Here is a 24790-nt window from a genome sequence, read left to right as displayed (position 1 = left end):
AGGCTCTGCTGACAAGGCATTTTCAGCACTTCTCTTGGCATTTGGTATCTCTCATTCCAAGTTCCTGTAGCATCCTGAACAGTTTTGGTGAGTGATAATTTGTAATAGAGGATGGATGATGAACAGGTGATTTTTTAGTCAAAAAACTAGACTTTAAGTCATATGTCATGTACTACTCAGATTACTTATTCTACAAAGAATGAAAATTACTCAGTTGCATTAACTTACATATGTGAGTCAAAATATAGTTAGATATTACTTAATGTATAAATGTATAACTGAATAAAAAGTGTTCTCTGAATTATATAAGTAATCTTTACTGCCATTTGGCAGATAAATAAAAGTAGATGGAGAGAAGTGACATGCCAAGGTTACTTTGCTCATTAGTGGGAGAAATGAGAAATTATCTCACCTAAGCTCCAGAGCAACATCTTACATGGACTATACTGCTTTCTTAGTTAATTTGGGAATAAGGTAACCATTCAAAGACAGACTAAAAACACGTTCTCTGGTCAGTGCTGTAACTCTTTACAGTGCTCCTTGTACATTACTGTGAAGCACTTGACACTACCAACAGTCAAAAAAGGAATACTAGAATACCCTGACTATTAACTTTATCTCGCTCAAAAATTGTTATGCAACAAAGTTCATGTCTTAGGTAGATAAAAGACAGCAGCTTCTTCATTTCACAAGATTTAATACAACAGCCAAAGCATGAGAGTGCTACTGAAATTAGGCAATGCTGTAATAAATCACAGAGTTCTACTGCTTGCATTAAAAAAAAGAAAAAAAAGTTAAAGTTTCTGGACCCCCATTTTAAAAATAGACTTCACGGTCATTAAAGAGTACTAGGGGTCTCTGAGAAGAATAAGCACAGGCTTTAATCTATTGTTTTTAATAAAGGAAGTCCTGCCCCATCTGTAGGGTCAGAATCACAAATCATCTATCTTATTATCTGAAAATAAAGACTGAACATTAGTCATATTCTTTTTATAACACAGAGTGACCGATACTTCAAAGCACTGTCACCACTGCTCTTTGGCTGCAAATGAAAACGTCATGGTGCTTCACTCTTATCTTGTATTCATATGCTCGACAGACAAGCTAAATGAAAATTGTCCAAAGCTGTGAACCAAACCAAGACAAAAGTAGCTCTTATAGTGATTTGAAATCCAGAGGTCAAGCTGACATTCCTCGGCCCCAAATGTCAGACCACACAGTGCTGAGATGCACGCAGCAGGCAGAGTGCACTATCTGCTCCTCGGCTCCCGGCTTCAGAAGTGGCTACTCGAGCAAATAGAAACCTCAGAAACGTATTTATGGAAATAGTGCATGTCAGCAGACTTCAAAGGGCAGAACATATTGATAATTGCAGAAAGAGGCCCACAAGAGCTTCAAACACTCTCTGTCCATGTGGGTTTTTTTGTTGTCCTCTTAAAGGAGCAGTGACTGGGTGAGGGTGAAGCTGCCTTCCTGCCCGGCTGACAGAGGCTTCACTGCCATTCCAATGCCTCTGTCTGCACTGCTGCCCTTCCAGCTCTTTGGTGTCTGCAGCCTGAAGGCTTCCCCAGCTCTGAGAGCACAAACCAGCCCTGGAAACATGACCAGTGCCAGAGAAGCTCCAGCAGTGGCATCTGCTGAGCCCCTGGGCTTGCACAGAGCCATCACAGGTCCAATGGCAGCACCTGGCTCTGGTGGTTCCTTACCTGCCATCACTGAAGCAAACGGCTGCTGGGGATCGAAGGGACACTTCAACCTGCCAGACTCCAGGTTCTGGGTATCCAAACGGAATACCATCTCCTGAGAATAAACAAAAATTCACTATCTTGGTGTGGCTACAGAGAAAAACTCACTCGGACAGCCTGTTCTGCCAGCGTACAAAGTGAAGGTGTGTTAGATCATGTGGCTGCCATCTCAGCAGTGATGTTTACAGTCTGTGTCTGTTTCGTAGCTGGCTTTTTTCACTCAGTGTTTTACTGTATCCTGGTCATTCTATAGTGAAACACAAATCTTAGAAAAAACCACAATTTTTTTACAGAAAAAAAGAGATGCATTGTTCATTTCTACTCCAATTAAAAGCTGGATTATACTAAAAAGGCACTGGCTTCTATTTGGGAAAGTGCTGATAGACTGTGTTGCAACAGGAGACCCTGAAGGGATTCTGGCTGACTCTGAAATTTCTCCAGGGACTGCTGAATAATGTTCACAACAGACACAGTTCAGACCCTTTTAAAATGAAAGCAGCATATGCTCTCTCTTATTATTTTTAACAAGACTAAAGATACAAGAGATATCAGAATAGTTTCTTCCTTCTAGTTTCCAAATACAGTATGATTAATTCCTGGGCCACAGAACAAGAGCATAGAGGAAGATAAAGAAAATAAGTTATTTAAAAATTATTGCCAATGTTTTCAGTGAGGAATCAACAACTCCATTCCCGTAGGCATCCATTTGAAGCTTTATCATAGTTTTGAACTGCCAACAGGGATTTTTTTACTTGCCTTTTCAATGGTTTCCTGAAAGTACAGTTAACCTGAAATCCATAGTGAGTCCTGCTGAAGGCAAATTGATAGCTCAGAGGAGTAAAGTGAATTCTCTGCAGATATAGAGACTTCATCTTAAGAATTGTGCTGCCATTCAGAGAGGAGAGACTGCCTATAGAACTGCTTTTAACATGCTTTCCTTTAACATGCTTTCCTACCTAAAGTGATATTTAAAATCCCAGTAGTGCTCATAAATCTAATCAATGTATTATAGAGACAAAATTTCAAAGTTAGTTTTAAAAAAAAAATCAAAACATCTCCATTATTTCAACAATTAAAAATGGGTGAAGTGATTTTAATTATTTTAATTATTCCATATCTCTGCCTTGCAAGAGGCCAGGAGAGTACAAATGACAAGCAAGTATGTCCAAAGATGGCCACATAGGATTAGACTTCACAACACATTAATTCAATTCATCCTTAATGCACATCAGATTATAAATGACCAAACCTTTCTATGTTATTGAGGTGCCTCCTAAACTCTCTAGGCTCAGAAGACAAAAGCCCAGGATATTGAATAATTAAGCTCCTTAAGAGAAAAGAAAAATCAATTCCAATCTGGGAACATAAATTCAATTTCCTCCAGCAATCCTAGCTCGTAGGAAGTGGAATTTAATCATCAAAAAACTCGTTACCTTCCCAAACCTGTGGAATATCAGGGCAACCAAATTCTCAGGCTGATGAAGTGAGTACAGCAAGGACAAAACTAAACTAAAAATTAGGCAATTTTTTTCTGACAATGCTGGTGTCCCATTGTTCTTTGTTCTAGGATGTGGAAGCCTGAGTTGCCCAGAGAACCCTTGCCTTATCACATGTGAAGAGGCTGTCTGCAAGCCCAGCAGTACTCAGGGGGCCAAGGGAGTTACTGATCAACATCAAATATTTCAGACTTCACCCAGACAAACTAATGGACACTACCAGGCATTCACACAGAATTAACCTCCTGCTTTCATTTTGGGCAAAGCTTTCAAAGAAAAGAGCATCCCTTGGAGAGCTGTGGCTAACAGCACCAACCAGGCCAAGCCTCTTCTTCACCAGCCAAGAGAAGTTTTGGCAGCGACTCGAGCAATAACAAGACAAGAACTTTAATCCCCTTTAATTGTGTGATCCCGTTGGGGATTTGTACTGCTTCAAAAGCAGTGTCTGGTGTGGTTTTGAGTCACCTGATACACACTGTTTTTCTCTCTGTTTTCACAGCACTGGCACTGGCCAGGAGAGCACTGTGCAGATCCACCAGCAGCTTTCAAAGGTCAGCAGAGCACTGCCTGGCTTCCCAGCCTCCATGAGGCTATCTCAGGGTCTGGCTCTCCCAAGCATCCCACATCTTCCTGGAGAGGTTGCTAATTACCAGACACTCATTATCTGTTATTATAACCAGAGATTTAAATTTTTTTAATTTTTTTTAAAAGTTGAGGGACAGAAAAAAAAAAAATTCTAAGAGAATGGATTTCCTGGCTTCAATTCCTATGAGAAGACATTTTCAACAGCCTGTCAAATTAATATCACTGTGCGTATCCTCAGCACCCTCCTGCCTTGTCACATTTATCTGGAGAGGCGGTGGAAGGATGGTGGCTGAAGGGTGTTTGGACCTCCAAGAAGGAAAGGGAAAATATGCCTGATGTCATGCAAGGCTGATAAGTCATTTGGAGGCTGTAGAAGAGCCGCTCTGTCAGAAGAGGCAGGAGAAGTGCTGAACACTGTCCAACCTAGCCCTGCAGCTGAGCAACCAGGAGGAATGTGGGAGAGGCAGGACTGGGGGACAGTGAGGGGATTAGGAAATACAATGCCAGGATTCTTCTTCCATTTCCTCTCACAAGGTAATTGGTCGTGTCTAGCTGAGACAGACCCCTTGTCTAGACTGGCTGCCGGACTGAACAGTCTGACCAAATCCATAATTTCATAAGGTCTGGTGAAAACAACCTTCACAAATGAAGTAGATGAAATGAAGTAGGGCAATGATAGAGGGAATAAGGAATCTTGCTAATGACCCAGAGGTAAACCAGAGCCTTATTTATACTCTTGCTGAGAGCTGTTCTGGTCTATTCAGCTGTGTATTTGATCATTCAGCTAAGAAATCAGCATGATACAAGGGATCTAAAATTTCAGTTGCTTCAACTGGAATATTTAAAGAAGCAAAGCAAAGAAGTCTACAGAATTATTTCATTGTAAGCCAAATTATACACCATATACCAGACAATACCAGGAGCATTAATGGTTTGTTAGGCGAAGAACACTACTGTGTAGATTTCTCACAGCTTCAGTTTTCTGTTACACAGGAAGCCCCCCTGTGGGTTGGTCATCCAACCCACAGATTGTGGGGTACATAATAACAGATCTCAGTCTTGGCAAGCATTAATCCCCTTTTTTTCTTCCATGAGGATCTTCCCTTGATTCCATGTATAAGTGACAGAACAAGGTGGAATAACTTTAAATTAAATAGGATAGGTTTAGATCAGATATTGGAAATAAATTATTCCCTGTGAGGATGGTGAGATACCAGCACAGGTTACTCAGAAGCTGTGGGTGCTCTGTCTCTGGAATTGTTCAAGGACAGGCTGAACTGCGCTTTGAGCAACCTGGTGTAGTGGAAAGTGTCCCTGCCCATAGCAGGTGGGCTGGAATTGGGTGGTCTTTAAGGGCCCTTTCCACCCAAACCATTCTGTAATTCTTATTCTGTTTCAGGTTAATCGATTTAGTAACTTTAGATGTAATTTCTTATATTCTAGAATTTTACTCAGCCTTGAAAAAAAGAGAAAGTTGTTTCTATAGAAGCATAGGAGACCTGCACCACAGGCAATCAGCCAGACAGGTCACATCTCAACACTGTCTGAGAACAGCGCCAGTGGGATAAATATAGCCAAAGTGTGATACATATAAGAGTTAAAAAGAGACTTGTGTACAAAGTGGCTGCTAGACACAACAACAGAATTTTTCTGTTTTGGGGGTTAGGTCTCAAACATTTACCACTTAGGATAGAGATTTCTTTGTCACCAGCAAATGAAGACCAGTCAGCTGCTAACTTCAACTCAGGAATATGCCACTAGTGATGGACAACACCCAACACCTCCTTAGTGACCAGACTGCAACACATTGCAAAGTCCTGAGATGCTGTCCCTGCACTCAGGCTCAGAGACCCTTTTCTAAGTGTTCATTACTCTTGTGCACAAGGCATAGGAATCCCTCTGTGGGCCAAGGGTATATGTACATTAAAAGATAGAACTACAAGATTCATCTTGAACTCTGAATGTATGTGTGTAAGGAAAGTATGTGCAGACGTTAGTTACTAGAAAGGAAGACATCTGGGTTAGATGTTCTCTTCACTTAGTTAATCACATGGAAGTGTCATACCAAAGAACTTTGTGTATTAAGCCTGAGGAAAAGTGCTTTGTTCAAAAGTGATATGCACATACCAAATGTGAGAACGAGAGTTCCCATCTGACCCGCAGAATCCACCATTTACCCTGCTATTTATGCAAGCTGCTGTCAGGTCATTTTTTACACACTCACATAGTATTTTCCAATCTATGATGAATGCTAAACAAGATGAGGGCTATTCCTTGACATGTCACACTAGTGAGAAAGTTAAATTACCTCTTTGTGAGTTCCAAGTTCAATGTATCCACACAGAGGGTGAAACGCTCCTGTGCCACAGACATAAACATGGGTCCGGTTGTACGGCTGAAGAACACGGATAAAATTGGCGCAATCTGTCTGTTGGAAAAAGAAAGATAAAGGTTAATTTTCATGTTTATTCTTTTTTTCCACGTTATACATTCTACTAAATTACAGCCATAGCACTGGTGTACTTAAAACTACTGTAGCAGGGACTGTTTACGAAGTAGTTCAAAGCTGTGACAACTACAATTTGACAGCAGCTATCTACCAGGCAGTTCATCAATCAGCCATGCAAACCTAATTCTGCTGTAATGCTTACAGCCACAAGAAGCTGTGTGCTCACAGCACAGTTTGGAGGGTATCTGTTCAGCCTGTGTCCTGGCAAACAACACCTGCCAACAACTGGGCAGAGGTCGCAGAGCCACTGGGTTTGTCTGGCAACCAATCCTCCTGCCTTTGCTTCCCAGCTCAGGGTGCTTTAACACCAAAGATTACATGATTAAAGTAACTGTGGTGGGCTGAAAGGCTTCAACGCACTTCAATGGGTATGCTTTGTCTCTGCACCAGCCACATCTTACTGGTGACTTTCATTTGGTTATTTCTGAGTCCAATGAGCTGTCCTGGCTCTAGCTGGGCTTGGTTCTTGCTGGGCAGATGCTGTGTGCTCCAAGGATGATACATGGGCTGGAGGACAAGGCTTGCTCTAGCTTTCCCCAAAATGAAATTAATACAGAAAAACAAAACAAGTATTTTGAGGGAATACAAAAAATCTGTTCATACTTTCTAGACATCACCCTACACCTAAGTGAGAGTCCAAAACAAATATTTCCCTCCCAGGACTATTTCGATCTTCTTTTAGTATAGAAACAGAACAAATCTTCCACATACACCACTATAAAAAAATTTCCCATGCTCAGCAAAGGTGTTGTTTAGATTTTGACTGCTGTAAAGACAATGGTAGCAACAAGTTAGAATAAGAAGTTGAAATTCTTCCAGCAGAGAGCTGAGAGTGTTTTGAGCTGCAATCTACCTTGGTAACTGACATGCTGGATAGAAATTAGGACATTTTTCTGAGACAAAATGAAAAAAAAATTTTTTACAGCCAGAAAATGTTTACATTTATAGTGGGCTCTAGACACATGATGTAATCTGTGGTAAGCAAAACATATAAAAGTTGTATTGTATACACGTATGTACCTTAAATATACTTCCTAAAGAAAATCTGGGGCTCCACAGAAAAGCCATTGAGTCTGATATTTTCTTTTAACCCTAACTCAAGCAGTCTGCAAGTTAAGTTGATTTGTACACTGCTCTACTACTCTGTTTCTTTAATGAATTATAATGAAGTTACATTCAGGACACTCCCAAGTAAAAAAGAAGCATTTTAATGTGAAAAGAGAGGATTTCATGGAAGTATTGCCTGGTATACATTTCTGAGGTAAATCCATTTGTCTCCCAGCTGCATTTATTACATCGAAGGAAATATTGATGCAATATTGAATTTTTAAAAATATTAATATTTAAGAAACAATAGAATTTTTTTTTAATTAAGAAAAAACACTTAGTTCAGAAGAAGCGTAACAAGACCATACTAATGCATTTTGTGCATTTACTAACAAACACACAGATATTAATAAATCTCAACAATAATAAAAAATATACATCATACTTACCTGGGCATCTTTCCCAGCTAACTTGCATAATTCTACCTTTTCTTTTGCTGCAGGCCAGTAAATCTGTAACATAGTTAAAATAAAACAAAGATTATGAAGATTATAACCTCTCCTCTCACTGACAGATTACTTAGTCCATGAATAAACAGTTAAAACAGATTTATGCAGGTTGAAAAACCTTGCCTGTAAATTGAAATGAAAATGACTTCAAATACAAGATTCCATGACAAAAAGTTACAAGGTTTCAAATCAACCCCACCGATCTTTGTTTATTTCTTCATTGGCTACGTGTACTTTTAAAAAGCATTCAGTTAATCTGGCCAGGGCACCTTGTCACTATTATGTGTTTTCCTCAAAGTTATGATGAACCAAATCATCTGAAAACTAAACTGATTGCAAAGCCAGGCAAATTACATTTGTGAAGAATTTAGGCCAGTGGACTTGGCATAACTGTTATAGAAAAATACTTAGCTCTATCTGCCAATTTTCAAATGAAAAGAATTAGGTTCAAAAAACTAAGGATAGCTCAAGGGAAATTAGTAGAACAAAAAGTACATTTGACAGAAATCAACAGTGCGTGGTTTAAAAATGTCATCCATCAACATTAACTCAGTTTACTGAGAAAATGAAACAGAAGTTTAGAGTAGAATTGCGGACCTTAGATAATTGGCATTAAATATTGATATAGTTTTTCTTTCTTTTTTAATCTGCCCTGAAGAATTCTATAAAATGGGTTTTGATGTAGATGAATCCAGATGGCAAAATACTACCAGTTACTGTAATCCAAATTATGTAAGTGAAGAAGTATAAATGAACAACAGCTCAGGTTCTGCCTCACTGATTTCAATTAAGCAGTCAAGACTGGATATGATTGAGTACAGGTTTGATTCTAATAAATTTAAAATAGAAGCTAAATATAAATTCTTCTACAACAACATTGATAAAAATGGGTATTTTTTACTTCTAATTTTGACAAGACAAAACTGTTATTTCTTATAACTAATAGTAAAAACACTACAAACCACACTACTTTTTAAGCAAATATTGATTAGTACATTGTCTCAAGTCCCAGGCACCAGTCAGCAGGTCATTAGTAGCCACAAATGCTTTAGAATAGTCTCCAATCACGCTTTACAAAATCTTTAATATCAAATATATAAGAATGAAGAATTATTGTAATATGCATCAGAAATAAAAACATCACCAAGGAAAGATGCACAACCCAATGGCATACAGGAGTAGTTGACTGCTGTCATATTCCCTTTCATCCAGCTGTTGGCACCTTGTAGAAGTGGCTTGACGTACACAGGCTCAGTCCCACATGGGTAAGAAAGCAAAAAGCCAGTGTCCTGTGTCAAGTACCTTTATTTCCCAAAACCTACAGTCACTGTTTCTCTCAATCTGGAAACACTCTGATTTTACTTCTTCCTCTTTGATTCCCAGTGAAAATGGATGTATTGGACTTTTGCAAGGAAATTAAATTCCTTTCACATGAATTTAGTTACCTTTCTGATAAAGACCTCTTAGCAGAGATAATGAAGTTTGAGTTACTTAAACCTTAACCCTCTACAATATTTACAAAGAGTCAGAGATAAAACAGTGTAGCAGCATTGCAGCAGTGGAGCATAACTTTGCTTTCCCAGGGCATTTTCTCAGAATGATGTGGTCATCATTCTGACCACATACCTATGAATGAGGTATAAAAAAAAAAAGCAATCTGAAATCAGCTGTGCCAGGGTGTTGTGGGCGGCACAGTGCACAGTGCCAGGAAGCACAGAGGAAAGTACTGGGAATATCAGGAAGGGCTGAAGGTAGGTCCAGTCTGGATTGTGCCTGGCCAGAGTGGGATGAGTCACCACTGCAACAGAGGTTAAATTTAAGAAGAAAAGCTGATGAAAATGTACCAGTGAAGAAAAGCGGATCAGAAGGAAGAGACAGATGAATGTGAGATCACAGATCTCCAAACACACCTGGCCAAGGAGATTTGTCTGAGCTGTCAGTTCTCTTGTACATAAACTTTATGCCCAATTCTACCCAAGATCCCTGAATCATTTACAGCAAAGCCTAGAGGCCAAGGGGCTCGGGAGATGTTGGGCAAAAGTTTAGTTATCCAATTAGGCAGACAGGATGTCTCTTTGAAGGCTTTTGAAAATGCCCAGCTCTCCTTGTCAAATACACAGAAGAACTGGAGGAGTTAAAAACAGAGACATCTGCTTCGAGGCATCAGAAGTGTTAATGGACTTGACTCTCCATTCTTCCACAGATTCCTTCATGGAAATCACTGTTTGTCCTACAAGGCGGAAATACACACACCCCCACTTCTATGGTAATTGACCACAGACAATTATATTAAAAAATCAATTGTTTTACTCTCTAGTTACTCAACAGACTCAGTATTTAGCATTATAAGGCCACATTAGACAATGAAAAGTGAAGCTAAGTGATCCAACTTGAAAATCAATTTGTAATTATATATGGGGTAGTAAAAGTGATATTTATTTGCATTTCATATAAGAAATGAGAGGTTCCCAGAAACTGTCAGTTCTAAATTGTAATAGATCAAGAAAATTGCATAATAAATAATGAGTTGATGTGCAGAGCAAGAAAGCATAAACCTCATTTTTTATTACAGGACATGCTGTGTAACAGTACCACAGGTCTGGTTCCTTCAAACCCTGACACAAGTAACATTACACATCTGTATTGACTTTTCTGTAGGGGGTGAAATTAAGTTTTACTGTTATATTTTATTCTGATGACTTACTTAGTTTTACAAAATCCCAAAAAAGTAAGACCACATGCTTCTGTACTTTCTGTTAGATTTAAAATCATTGCACTTTTAAATGGTTTAAAGCTTTGAAATTGGTAAATTTTTAATATTTTTTCTATTTACATGCTTTATTCACAATGGTAACAACTTATTAACAAATTATTTTTTTTTTCCCAAATTCCTCAATAAGCAAAAACTTCAAGGAATGGAAACAAAAGACAGATAACCAGGCACAATATATTAAAGGTGACAACAACATTGACTTAAGTTATAATCATTTTGTGCTACAAACAGTACAGTACAAATTATATATTTAATATATTTTATAGTATATATGTATCTGTATTTGAAATGTCTGGAAAAATCTTAGAATAGCTTAATGGAGTTACTGAATTTACAGCAAGAATGCAACTAGTTGGAATATGTGAACTGTATACTTAAATAGAATTCTTTTCTTAATCTTCAGTTTATTTTCATTTTAAAATAACCATATCAAAATTCCAAAGGTTGGTTACTGTCATGATTTCCAGATTTTATCTTCTATTGCCCAATTAAAAAAAAAAAAAACCAACCTTACCATTACTTTTAAATCATTCTTCAAATATTTTCTTAAATTTAGCAACAGGAAAGAAATTAAATTCTCCTAATAAATGAAAGTTAATAAGCTCTTTACTATCAGAGAGAAAGAATACCTCCCAGGAGTATTAAATTAAGAAGTACATAAGCATAGGACAGATAAGGTATCACTTTAAAGGGTAGATGGAAATTGATTTCTGATTAAAACAAAACATTTAAAACCACAAAGGTCTTTCTAAGTCAGGAGCAGCAGATTTCTAAAAGTAACATTTTCCTGTCCACTAAATAGGCATTTTTACTATGAGAAAGGAATGAAAAGGAAAGCAAAAATTGTTAAAAATGTGTATTATTTATATATAGATATATAAATTGGCATGTGGATGCTATATATATATATATATATATGTAAAATATATGGATCCACCCTTCTCATTCCAAAAGAGCTGTTATTTGTCATCAATTAATAATACTGGTATTTTACTCATTTTTCAGTATCTATGTATCTATCTCAATATCAGATTTTGTTCCTAAGCTAACACTTCAGACTATAAATCCTTAGGAGAAAGGGATCTCAAAATAAAACAGTGAAGTCTGACTACAAAAAAAAAAAGTTGTGTGAAATTACAGCTTTTTTATTAATCACTTCTAGATAGGCTTCTAAATCTAGCACGGTGCAGGACTTCATAAAATTAGTGGAAATGTTATATATTGTCCAAAATACAAAAGAGGAAGACCGTAAGCTACCTAAACAATTAAAAAAGCCATTGGTCTTCATCTGTTTGTAAGGTTTCAACACAAGTTTTTAGTGAGGGAAAAGATAACACAAGTTTCCAATGAAAATGGAGTGTGGTAGAGAAAACAACATAACTTGGTAAACAGACATTGATTCACTCTAATATTGTACTTTAATAACTCAGCTGAAGCACATTAAGGTGCTAGAGCTGCTCTTCCCCATGGCTCCACTTAAGTATTTACTAAATTGTCACATGGAAACTGATTAGCTCAGCTGCAACAAGCAGGCACAGTAGAAGGGAAAAAAGTGGTCTAATAAGTAATGAACTTGAGGTAGAAAACTACTCATGAAGTTCCTCAAGGAACAGTGTCAGAGCTCATCCTGTTTCTTGTACCCTTCAGCAGCCTTGATAAAAACCCAGAACTCTGCCCCGACACATGCAGGTGACAGAAAGTTGGGAAGCACCACTAATACAAGTGGGGTTAAATTAGGCAGGATGAATCAAAGGGCTCTGAAGACCATAATTATAAACAGCCAGAGGAAATGGGTATAAAAAGCTCATAAATAAATAGATATCATAGATCATAGATTTTAACAAAAATTAAATCTGAAACATTGGAGTAACAAGGTTCTGTCCCACAGCAACAACATTCCTAAAGAAGTTGCATGAAGTATCCCAAAGGGCCACTTAGAACAGCTGGGTCACAAAAGGAATAACTGCTCCATGAGGTAGGTGGTGCTGATAGCAGGGAGTGAGACCAATTGACCAACCTGACTCCTGCCAGTTTCACGTCCCCAAGACAGCCACGCTCATGCCAGCGGCAAGCACTTGAGTGTCCCATTGAGGCTGTCGGCTTTCAGCAGCCCTGGGGCTTTCACCAGAGCCTCTCCCGTGCCTGACACCGTGCACATCTGCTGCACTTCTCACTCAGTGCAGCCCCTGGCACCAGACACCCCAAAGTGGTGGTGACCTTATTGCTCTCTACAACTCCTGAAGGGAGGTTGCAGACAGGTGGGGTTGTTCTCTTCCACCGAGCAGCAACTGGCAGAACAAGAGGACACAGTCTCAAGCTACGTCAGGGAAGGTTTAGGTTGGATATTAGGAAAAAATTTTTCACTGAAAGAATAATAAAATACTGGAATTGTCTTCCTAGGGAGGTGGTGGAATCACCATCTCTGGATATGTTGAAAAAAAGACTGGACATGGCACTTGGTGCTATAGTCTAGTTGTGGTGTTAGGGCATAGGTTGGACTTGATGATCTTATAGGTCTCTTCCAACCTCATTATTCCCTGATTCGGTGATTTTGTGAAGTGCTCAGCTAGTGGTGCATGGAGCACCAGCAGGGTGTGTCCCTAGCAGGAGTGGAGGACATCAGCTGATCAGCACCTCTCAAAACACTCACACACCAAATCTGGGGCCTGGTGAGAAAGCGATTGCTTCCTTCCTATTTTAAAGGAATAAAAAGTGATAAAAGCATTTAGATAAAAACACAGATTTTTAACAGCTGCTTGATGCAGAAAGGCCAACTTTCTTTCCCTGTTTCATTCTGTGTACTAGATATTCATCATACTGATGCTTGAGGGAAGGTATGCAATAAAATTACAGCTTTCTGGGCATCAAAATGTCTTATTAAGTCTTTGTGAAGCATGTACACCATAACTCAGAAACTTAGGCTCATTGGTATGGGTAAATTCCCCATATGACAGTCCCAACTGCAGTTTCCGAAGAACAAAGCCAGATTGAGTTTTAAACCCTTTGTCACATTGGCACATGCAATATACTCCCCCTGAGAAAATCTTCTCCATGAAAAACTACCCCACTGTGTGAAAAAAAAAAAAAAAAAATCATGACTTAGCTCAATGGGGCCATAAAATTAATACAGTAAAGAGGCAACATGAGCCAAACAGACTGAAGTAAACCAGGATACAGTCTAATCCTAGTTTTGTTATTGCCTTACTGTATGTGACAGTCAGGTCTCAATTTTCCCACCAGTAGAATGACAATAATATGACTTTTTACAAATTTATTTTCTTGATTTTCTGAAGAAGTTTGTAATTCATAGCTCAAAAAACAAAAGCAAAGATAAACAGTAAGATCAAGGAGCACTGAGAAAACATACAGCAGTGATCCAATAAGAATGTCCCCCTGCTGCATAAGACAGTATCACAAATGGCATGCCCCAATGCAATATGAGTGGGTGTTCATGGATTGCATCCTGAGAACTAGGACATTTGTCACTGCTGTATACTGACCCCAGGCCACTTCACTGAAAATTACTGCAAGCACTAAAAATTTACTGAATTTCCCAGAAAACTCTGCAAAGAATTTAATGTATTCTGTGTATTATTTAGTGGAAAACAAAGAGTGTTACAGTTATCACAGAATATTCTGAGTTGAAGGGACCTACAGGGATCATTGAATTCAACTCTTAAATGAATGGCCTGTACAGGTACTGACTCCATGACCTTGACATTATTAGTCAACCAACTGCACTAATTAATGAGAAAATAATCTGATTTTAGCATACCATATTTGTATACAGGTTGTTCTCTAAATATCTCACATTTGCTGCATTAATGTGGGCAGTATGGAAGCACACAGCTTGGGGAATTGGACAAATTGCTCTCACACACAAATCCTAACAGGAATTTTATCCCAAGCAGGTTTTCTAACTGACTCCCACTGTAATTGCTGTACTCTGGAATTCAGTATTTTAAAGTCATCAGCAAACAAAGGAAGCTGATACATCTAAGTTTCTCATCTATATTTCTCCCTGTATTTGAAAACTAACCGGGCTGTCCTTAGTGTTTTTCCATCTAGCTTTCTTTATAGCAGTTTCATCAAGGTTTAGCTAACTCCCAGAAATACTTAAGAGATCCTTAACAGCCAATAATGTATCCTGAATATTTTTTACATCTGCCACAGACCTTTACCTATAGTACTATTTCCCATACCTGCAACACACATCCATGAAATAAATTAACCAGAATTTCCATCTCCAATTATTTCATAGTAACAGAAAATAGGATCTCTGATACATATAATCTGATGTAACGGGATGGGGGGAAGAGAGAATATGAGACTCGTTTCGAAGTGATTTACAACACAGCAGGAATGCCAGTGTCAGTGCACAGCATTCTTTATTTTCATGGAGCTGTCAAACTGAGTAAAATGCACTGGAAGTGAGAGGAAAATAAAAGTTGTGTATTTGGAAGACACATTCACAAGATTTTGGTAGCTTAAATTTGGCAGGTGGCTGTTAGAATGAAACCTCATATTAGAACCAAATGGGCTTTAATATTGCATGTCTGCGACAAAGCAACATCTCCACATGCCCCAGTTCTCCTCTTAAACTGTGATCTCCAACACAACTTAAGTAGCAGCCAATGCTTCCAGCCTCAGGGGTTTTCTGAAAAGTGCATTTTCATGTGTATGTTATAAGCACGTGTGAAAGCTTAAAGAAAATAGACTAGATGCTGATTTGATTTACACTGGGTTAATTCTTCAAAGGCTTCAGTGCTTCTATACTTCATTTTCCAAAGTTTGACCACAGCAGACTTCTGACTATTGTCTGTTTCTCCTAAAAGGAAACTATACACCAGGATTTTTAGGGTAAATGGCATTGCTCCTTACATGTTTATCACTTCAGACTAAAAAAAAAAATCCTACCTTTGAAAAAGCCAAGGACCAATATAAGGAAATGTTTTCAGAGAGCAGGATACTGGCCATTCTTTATAGCTCCACACATGGGTAAAATACAAAAATGACAGCGGATGTTTATGGGAACATAATTTATGGCAACAATGCAAAAGGAAATAACAGAGACACACTCTTCCACCTAGGACTGTTGTCATTCTGGATTCATACTGCTTTCTTCACGTCTCGCTCTATCTATTTTTTTGTGTCTGTAAACACTTTTCAAAAGCTTTCACTTTGTCTATACAGGTGCCTGAATTAAAGTCTGTCAAACAACTTTATAGAGTAAACAGCTCCCCTCCAAGGGCTAGCAAGCACAAAGATATCACCTGTACCTCTGGAAGTCCCTAACCTGAAGTTTCACTAGGTTTATCCTAGATTATCCTAATGCCCCACTTTCATAACTTTAAATATCTCCAGTGGTTTCCACATGACTCTTTGGCCTTCAATTATGTTTCCCGGCAAACTTTTTCTTCTGACAGGTCAAGAAAGCTTCACTCTCAAACTGCAGTTTTGCTGACTGGCAGGAAGCTAACCTCCTTTGAGCTATAGAATAAGCAGCAAAGATTTTTTTAAGAAGAATCAACTTGGTATTACTGTGTTTCAAGGCTGCAATAAACACCTCAGACTCTGTATGTGTTCCTGAGACTCAGGCCTGATGGCAAGAACCAAAGCCTCCTTTCAGTACTGGCTAAATTCCCACTGGATTCATTCCTAATTGAGAACACGCTTATATAGACTGACAGAAAGTTTCTCAGAGCAATGAATGTAAAATTCTGCTCCTGCATCTCAAGGGTGCTGTTTTACATAAATATGGATATGTATTTGCATACATGTTCCCCTTCCTGCAGAGATAGGTGGGTCACACTGTAAATAGTGCTGAAATACAAGCCCACTTGAACTACTGGCAAGCAGTGGAGTTATAGAAACAATTACACACAGCTATTTCATAAGCATTTACCCAGCAGATAAATATATATTTATGTATATGTATATTTTTCCCTGTGAAATACAGTTAATAGTCAATACAAGAGGGCATTCAAGGATGTCACAAGCTGGCTGTACATGCCAGAAAAACAGTAGCAACTACAAACCAAGGATGCTCCAAGCGATGATAATTTGTGACCCAGAGCCAGTGCACACTGGGACAGATGAAAACAACTTGTTCCAAAGCTGCTATTGGGGATCTGACATGTTTATCTATTTGGCCCACATGGGGCTGTGTCTTCTAGCACTGACAGCTCCTGCAGGTTGGCAGCTTTTCAAAAGCTTGTCAGGCCTTGATAGCATTCCTATTCCCGCGGAGCTGGGCGGGTCGTGCTGTGGATCACACCGTGATAATCGCTCTGACATGTAACCCTGCGTGTACTGTTAGCACAGCCACAGAAAGGGGCACCACTGCTTTGCAGCTATTTACCCACTGTTTACCCAGCTGACAACATTTTGTATTTCCTATTCATTTAGCTTAAGGACTAAAATAGAAAAGGCTTTAAGCAAACTTGCAAGAAAATTCGATGTACGAAAGTAATGGTTCCAGCAGGATCCCAGAGCCTGGTGTTCCTACAGAATTTCTTCCCCAGCTTTCTAGCTTCTCATGCTATGAAGCATTCTTTTGTTTTACACAGCACTTCAGGTGGTAATGGCACAGAGGCCTTCATCAGAACTGCTTTCTTTCACTGACCATCTTTATTTCACTCATAGGAAGAAATCACAATTCTTCCAGTTTGCAAACAGCTTGCAGAATTTGTCAGGCATGTGAGGATCTCTCAAGAAGAGACTGTGGCACTTGATAATGCTGCTCCAGCAACAGAAGCTAAAGGTTTCTGTACAGGAAAACTTCAGACAAAATATATCCCTGCTACAGAAAGATGATTATCTGTTGCCAAATTTTATATATTTATTGACTATATTCACTTTAGCTTTCTGCATTTGCCTGTCATTCTGGAAGAATTGCTTATTACACTGTGGTACTTATTGTTGCTTTATAATGAGGTTTGCAAGCACTGGAAACCGGAGAGATTTTTTTTTCAAGCTGCCAGCTAAGGAAGTTTTCAACCTATTACACAATATATTGAATAACAACTATAATAATTTAAGAAATTTGGACTCCAGCAGAACTATTGATTTATTTCATAAGGAAAAATACGCCAGGAAATAAAGCCGTAACTTAATATATGTAAGTCAAATTAACTAATTTAGGTAAATAAATAGGTTTTTAAAAGGAAGTTATTAAATTATATATATGTATACATTAGAGAAGAGAGCAGGATGCAATGCTTTGGATGCTTCTTTGAATATTATTCCAGAAATGTCTTAATACAGAGCTTCAGACTCTAAAATATAATCTTGCCGAGTAATTATATCCACATATGAGAATAAATTGTTGGGGATTCTGACTTGGCTTTTGAAGGTATCAGTAGCTCCTAACAAAACAAATATCTGAAATTGAGAGCTTTATTGAAATAAGATGAATCTACCCAGCACAGAGCATTTGAAAGTTAATGTTCAGCTTTGTTTTAAAGAAAGGAAACCCTAAACTAAGAACAATCTTGCATTCTAGTCTCAAAGTTGTTATAATTCTCTTGCCCCCTCAGCTTGCCACACTCCTTCCTCAAAGTCATTAATAAACATATCATTTATAGGCAGAACGTAATATTCGAATCAATTTCTACTCGTTTTAGTGGCTGTGTGTAAGCAGATTATTTTTTCCAGACAACTCGTACTCCAGAGGAGTACAAAGGACACACTTCAGACCCTCGTAGTCCCAACATGTGTGGTTTCCTCACGCTGGGAAAGCCTGGAAGCCAGCCGCCTGGCCTGGCGCCAACCCAAACTACGGTCAGTCTAAACACAGCACCGGCAAGTGCTGCTCTCTGACACTTCCCTGCTACTGTACAGTATCCTCTAGCATCCTCCTCAGCAACTGAGATTTATATACAGTTCCTCAGGCTACTTCCTTCATCTCATCCCTTCCCTCCACTGACAAGATTCAACCAGCCAAGCGCAGTGGAATTAAAGAGAAACACTTGTGTGACATTGCCTTGTGTTACCTGGGCACTTACACAAGAAGATACTTTTGCAAAGTTGTTGAATGCCCAGGGCGGCCCTGGACATCATCACACCAGGATGCTCTGCAAGGCTTCTCAAGTCAGTTCTTCCTACTTAGATACATTTATCCTCACGTGATTTTTTTCTGAGAAATTAAATATCATCTGAGTAGTTGAACTGCTGTTAGTTTACTACTGAAAGAAGTAGAAGTATTTGAACCTGCACACATATTTAGTCTAGATATGCAAGTGGTTAGGAATTTTATTCCCTCCTTTCAGGTTACCACAGATATGTAAGCATACATTCTCTATTCATCTTAGGAAAGGCACATTTTCCTTCCAATACAGAGTCTTTTCTCTGTAATATCTATATCACTGTCTGGCTGCAGGTTAGTTCTCCTGGTTCTGTGTTCTGCTCTTCTTGGAAAGCACAAGGTCCATAATGATCAGTGGTGGCTTGGCCAAAGGCAAAATGTCACCAGCTTGGACTGAGGGGTGGCTCACACAGGGTGCTGCCACCTCCAGCAAGGTCTGGGCTCATAAAGCCCCACTGAACATAATGGGAAGTGACAGAACTCAGCATCTCTCAGGAGGCAAGTAGCATCCCACAGAAACAGAAGTCTGCTTTTCACACACAAAAAAAAACTTGCTTTCTGCAGAAAGCCTACACCAAAAATCAATTTGTAGTCTTAAAATTTGCAATTATAATTAGCGGTGCTGTTATTAATGCAATATCCTGAGGGGGTGGTGGATTTTGAGTCAATTGCTGAGATGACAGAAGCAAGTTAAGTGCTTGATAAAGCATCCTATGAAGAAATTTCCTGAAATACTCAGAATCTGAGTTTTACAAAAGTGGCATGTGCAGCATTGCTGAAGTCAAGATAAAGAACAAGATATTTTGCCTGGTACTGTATCTCTTCTATACAATGATGGCAAGTGTTGCTCTCAAACATGTGGGCAAAATAGTCTCTTGTTCCACCTGTTCAGCCCCTGCATGCAATCACATTAATTCAGGGTCAGTTACCTCTTCAGAGCTGGCAGCAGAACGCAGTAATTTAAAACCCCCCTCTGGTGCCTAAAGCAAATACCAAACACAGCTGAGAATTCAAATTTTCTTCATATCTGGAAGAAGCAGGAAACCAGTTTTCATGTGTTCCTGTGCAAGCATCTGGTTTTCACTCGTAGCAGTCAACTGCACTTACAAAAGCTCCAGTTGACCATATCTACTAGAAATATTGAAGGCTAAATTGTCATCTTATTATCTCAATTTAACACATTGTCACTGGGCACGGGCAAGGGACTACAGCAGATCCCAGTGGAAGCTTTTCCTATCACTAGTAATTCTAGATATTATCAGAAATGCTAAAATTGCCACTTACATTTTACTATAATTTAAACCATCTAAATTGCCTCTGCTCTGTTCAGTATTGCAGTAAAGCAATCCTATTGATGCCAGGAAGCAATGAAAGAGCTGTCTTCAGTTATTTCCTTCCAAATGCTTTTGAATGAGGAGGGTAACCATGACCAGAGAAGTTGAGAAGCAAACACTCTGAGCTACATTTTTCCTGTTTGGTGATATTTTGATGCTGTTTTCATGCACTGCAGGGCTCTTCCACATAGCTAATCTCTTTCAGGTCATCAGTCACACAGGAGATCATATAGCATGAGAAATTCAATTGATTAAAGATAACATGTATAACTGTGGGAGGTGAGATTACCAAATATTGCTAAATTGCATTGCACAACGAATCTGCAGTTACCCTGTGAAGAAATGAATAAAAAAACCCACAAAACAAAACAAACAAAAATAGAATTTAACAAAATTTAACTTAGGCGATAAACTCTGTAGAAAGCCCACTGACCTTTTTTACATTTTTGTTTACATCAACCAAGTTGAGCTGGAAGATGTGGTCCTTTGTCCCAGCTAGCAGCCGGCCCCTCTCCTCATCTAGCAGCAGGGTTCGAAAATCAAGTCCCTCTGCTGAGCCCAGGAATGGGATGCAGCTGTTTGAAAGCAGCAAGTCTGTGGGAAAATGAAGAAAATCTTTATAATCAAAATGTTTATATATGACTCATCAGTGTCTTTTATAAATATATGCAACCAGCATGGAGTATACCAGTGAGATAAGTGCAGTCTTGGACTATGACTTTCCAGAGTAATAATACAGTTCTCGTTAACTTTGGGGTTCTCTGGGCTTTTTTTTTACTTTACTTTTTTACTTTTACTTTACTGGGTAATATTTACTTTCACAAAATATTTTTCTACGTAAAATTTTCTTTATAATTATCTGTATGGTATAGAAGAATCAGAAATTCAACATCAATTTGAAACCACTAAAGACAGATCTTTGCAAAATGTGTGCTATATCTTTCCTTCTTTCTAAGAAAACTAATTAAGTTTATATTATCATACACATGCTCAACGATCAATACCTCACCATATTTGGTGCTCCAAATATAAAGCAGCAAAAAAAGTCACTCCCAGCCAAGAATAATTAGGAGTAGGAAATAGTGGATAGGGACATTTGAAGATAATCCAGTTCAACTCCCTCAGTATGAGGACAAACATCTTTCACTAGATCAGCTTGGTCAAAGCCCCACCTAACATGGCCTTGAACACTTCCAGGGATGGGGCATCCACAACTTCTCTGGGCAACTTGTACCAGTTTCCCACCACTCTCATAACAGAAAATGTCTTTCTTATATCCCATTTCTATCTACTCTCTCACAATTTAAAACTAATGTCCCTTGCCTTGTCAATAAAGACTTTGGAAAAAAATTCTTGCTCATATCTTTTACAAGCCCCCTTTATATATTGGAAGGCTACAATTAGGTCTCCTCAGAGCCTTCTTGTTTCCTGGTGGAACAACACCAAACCTCTCAGCCTGTCCTCATATGGAAGGTGTTACAGCCCTCTGACCATTACCAGGGCTCTTCTCAAGGTTCATTCCAAGGTTCATGTCTTTCTTGAACTGAATGCCCCAGAACTGAATGTAGGTAGGGTCTCACCAGAGCAGACTGCAGAGGCAGAATCCCCTCCCTCTATCTGCTGAACACACTTCTTGTGGTACAGCCCAGGGTACAGCTGGCTTTGCAGGCTGTGAGCACACACTGCTGGCTCATATCCATTTTTTTTTTTCATTTACCCGTATTGGGAAATCCTTGTCTGCAGGGCTGCACTCAGCCTAGTCATCACACAATCTATTCATCATCCAGTCCATCAAGGATTGCCCTGACCCAGGTGTAGGATTTTGCACTTGGCCTTGTTGAACTTCACATTGCTTACACAGGCCTCCTTCTCCAGCCAAACAAGGGATCTTCAAAGACAATTTATTCCAATTCAATGAGAATGGTACAGTAAGGGGAACATCCAGTAGCAACACCTCTAAGATCGCTATTAAAATCAATAATTTGACACTAAAGTTTTACCGTGAATTAACAGTAGATTCAAATATCTTTCAAAAGGTACTTAAGAAAAAAAATGATGCTCTGTGAAACTAATGAAAGAATCTATAATACTGCAAAAAAAATTCTGTAACATTCTGCCTAATGAATATTCTGTGGACATAATTCTGTATGAGGACACAAACAACTACAGAAAAGAGCACAAGGATAGTTAAGTCTTGTTAGGTAGTCATTACTTTGGGAAAAAGAAAATAAACATGTGAATAAGTTCTTCCACAAGCAAACTCTCCAAGCTAAACTATTCAGAAATCATCAGATAGACAGGCAAATCCTGTATTTAACTGACACAAAATTAAGGGTATTTCCACCTTCCTGGCACTGGATGGATAATGTAGCATTCCTGCTAGAAAAGCCAGACTTACTGCAATAGTCATTTGCACATCCTGATCATTATGAAAATTAGGGCCAGTGTTTTGGAAAAAAAGTCTTGAATGAAATAAAAGGAAAAAAACCCCACCCAAACATTTTTCTCCAAGATCTCTCACAAACCATATGACAGGCAAAAATATTAAGTTCTGGTGATGCCTAATAAACAGCACTCTGGAAGGAAAAATATTTTATCATTATTAATCTATCTGGAATATAATTATGATAATTATTTTTTGGCTCAGTCACTTCTACTTAAGTTTGTGTGCATTTGTCTGGCTCAGTGCAGGGTATTGTTAAGGTACAATCTGAAAACAAATTGTCATGCACTGACACTCCTATTCCCCTATGTGAGATTTATTTGGCAGTTCTTTGGAAAAAAAATCCTGCTTCACATTGAAAAATTATATCCTATGCTAGGCATTACACTGCTATACATCAGCACTGTCCTCTCTCACATATATTTTGTGAAGACAAAGATGTCAGGGTTTGTTTTCTAAACTAGTAACACTTAAAAGCTTTGTTTATTAATTGCTAGCAAGATCACTTAGGAGCAGCTTATGGTTAAGATGGTACTATAAAAACCTCAGTCCTCACCTGTAGGACACAAATAACTAACATACAGAATATGAGGGAAAATTCCTTCCCATCTGCAGACACAGGCAATTTGATCTAAGGAAGGATAAATTATATGCTTGTGCAAATAAAAGCATGGGCCTTTGCAAGAGTGTCAATTGCAAAAATATGTGGATTTGATTCTCCACATATATGAAGAACGATGTGTGAGACTGCTCTCTACTTCCCATTTCCTTCTTGTTTGAAATGAAGGATCTCTGAAATGACCATTCCAAATGGACATTTCTCATCTGTTGTTTAACAGTTCTAGAATTTATCAGTAAAAAACCCCACCTAGAAGAGCTACAACAGCGAAGGAAAATGCTGCCTCATGACTGAAATGCTCAAGTGGGAATAAGCCCTGTGTGATGCTTTGTACAATCATTTATTTCACTACATCATAAGGAAAACATCTGCAGAATATTCCAGATTGAAATGACAACACTACTTACTCCTTTCTTACTGATGTAGATGACAACACAAGCTGCAAAGCAATGAAGAACCAGGTTTGGCCAGTCATTTACTATTGAAATCAGCTCAGAAGTAAAAGTCTGAGCATGACCATTGATAAGATTGTAACTGTAACACGACCTAATAAAACTTCACAAGTAAACATTAACAGAGGGTTGATTAAATTGCAGCCAAATTAATCACTGGTCACACTTCATAAAACAACACAATCCAATCTTATGTGTTGAAATTTCCCTTCACAATGAGACATATTTACTATCACCAAGGATATTACACTGGAAAAATGTACTGTGAAAAGCACATTTCCCAATGATTTTCAAGCTTCGAGCAAGCTGTCAGTTTGAATCACTGCATCTCTGTAGCCTGGATAACACAGAACAAGCATTCTCACAAGTAACAAAGTTAGCTACAGGGATGGCCTTTCATGAGTACATGTTCAGCACTCAGTTTTATAGTCTCATTTTGCTGTTTTCCTCCAAATTAAATCATTTTTTCCAGCTTGGAGATTAAATAAGCATCCAGCTAACTCCCCTTCTGGGTTAATATTTCACTGCTGAGTGGTAGAAGCTGGAATAGTGACTGCGTTTTATTTATTTAGCACAGTATCTCAGTGGACTTGGCTTAAAACAGCATGGTCATTGCTTACTTAAAAAAATCTCCAGCAGCATAGCCACAGAAAAGGCTTCAAAAGTAAAAATGTAATTCTATTTCGATAACACGTATTTGTATTTATAAAACATATTTAGACTTCTTAGCACCAAGTCACATGTGTGGTGATCATGCCACCATTCCTCAACTCCAGCATGGTGTAGTAATGCAGCAATGTGGAACCAGCTTGGCTGAGACTCAGAATTCCCTTTGTGACCAGTTACAGACATTTTTTAAAGACAAGTTACAGCTGAAATAGCAGAAAGAGAATATCACAACATCTTTCAAAATAGTTACATCTAATGACACCTTTGAAGGACTCTGAAACTAATGGCTGTAAGAATTTCAAAATATATACAGCAAAAAACAGAGCTTGCCTCACTTTCCTTTAGGTAGGATCAAGTCCTTTCTCATGTTGGAGAGTACACATAAAGATTTACATGGGCACTGTAGAAATTCTCAACCAAACTTTTCAGATAAAGTATTTATAGCATGACTGCAGGGATTTATCCAATTCCTAAGGTATTCTGTGTTAAATTGAACAGATGACCCCAGATGCATTGGTACAAA

At 38.5% G+C, this 24790-nt stretch overlaps 1 protein-coding gene across 3 annotated transcripts in view; it reads right to left on the bottom strand.

Annotated features, from left to right (window-relative positions):
* SEMA3D (semaphorin 3D) overlaps nucleotides 1-24790 on the bottom strand; it is a 133025-nt gene that overhangs the window by 55948 nt on the left and 52287 nt on the right. For all 3 annotated transcript variants that reach the window (XM_030291165.4, XM_012568866.5, XM_072919126.1), the window contains exons 3-6: nucleotides 20518-20678; nucleotides 7832-7894; nucleotides 6135-6254; nucleotides 1707-1800 (exon numbers count right to left, since the gene is read on the bottom strand). In XM_030291165.4, coding sequence (XP_030147025.2) covers nucleotides 1707-1800; nucleotides 6135-6254; nucleotides 7832-7894; nucleotides 20518-20678 — 438 coding nt within the window. The remainder of the gene's footprint in view (nucleotides 1-1706; nucleotides 1801-6134; nucleotides 6255-7831; nucleotides 7895-20517; nucleotides 20679-24790) is intronic.

Source organism: Taeniopygia guttata, chromosome 1A (genome assembly GCF_048771995.1).
Source record: "Taeniopygia guttata chromosome 1A, bTaeGut7.mat, whole genome shotgun sequence".
Taxonomy (NCBI): Eukaryota; Metazoa; Chordata; class Aves; order Passeriformes; family Estrildidae; genus Taeniopygia; species Taeniopygia guttata.
The sequence above is the reverse complement of the archived record's forward strand: the minus strand, read 5'-3'. Positions and strand labels throughout refer to the sequence as shown.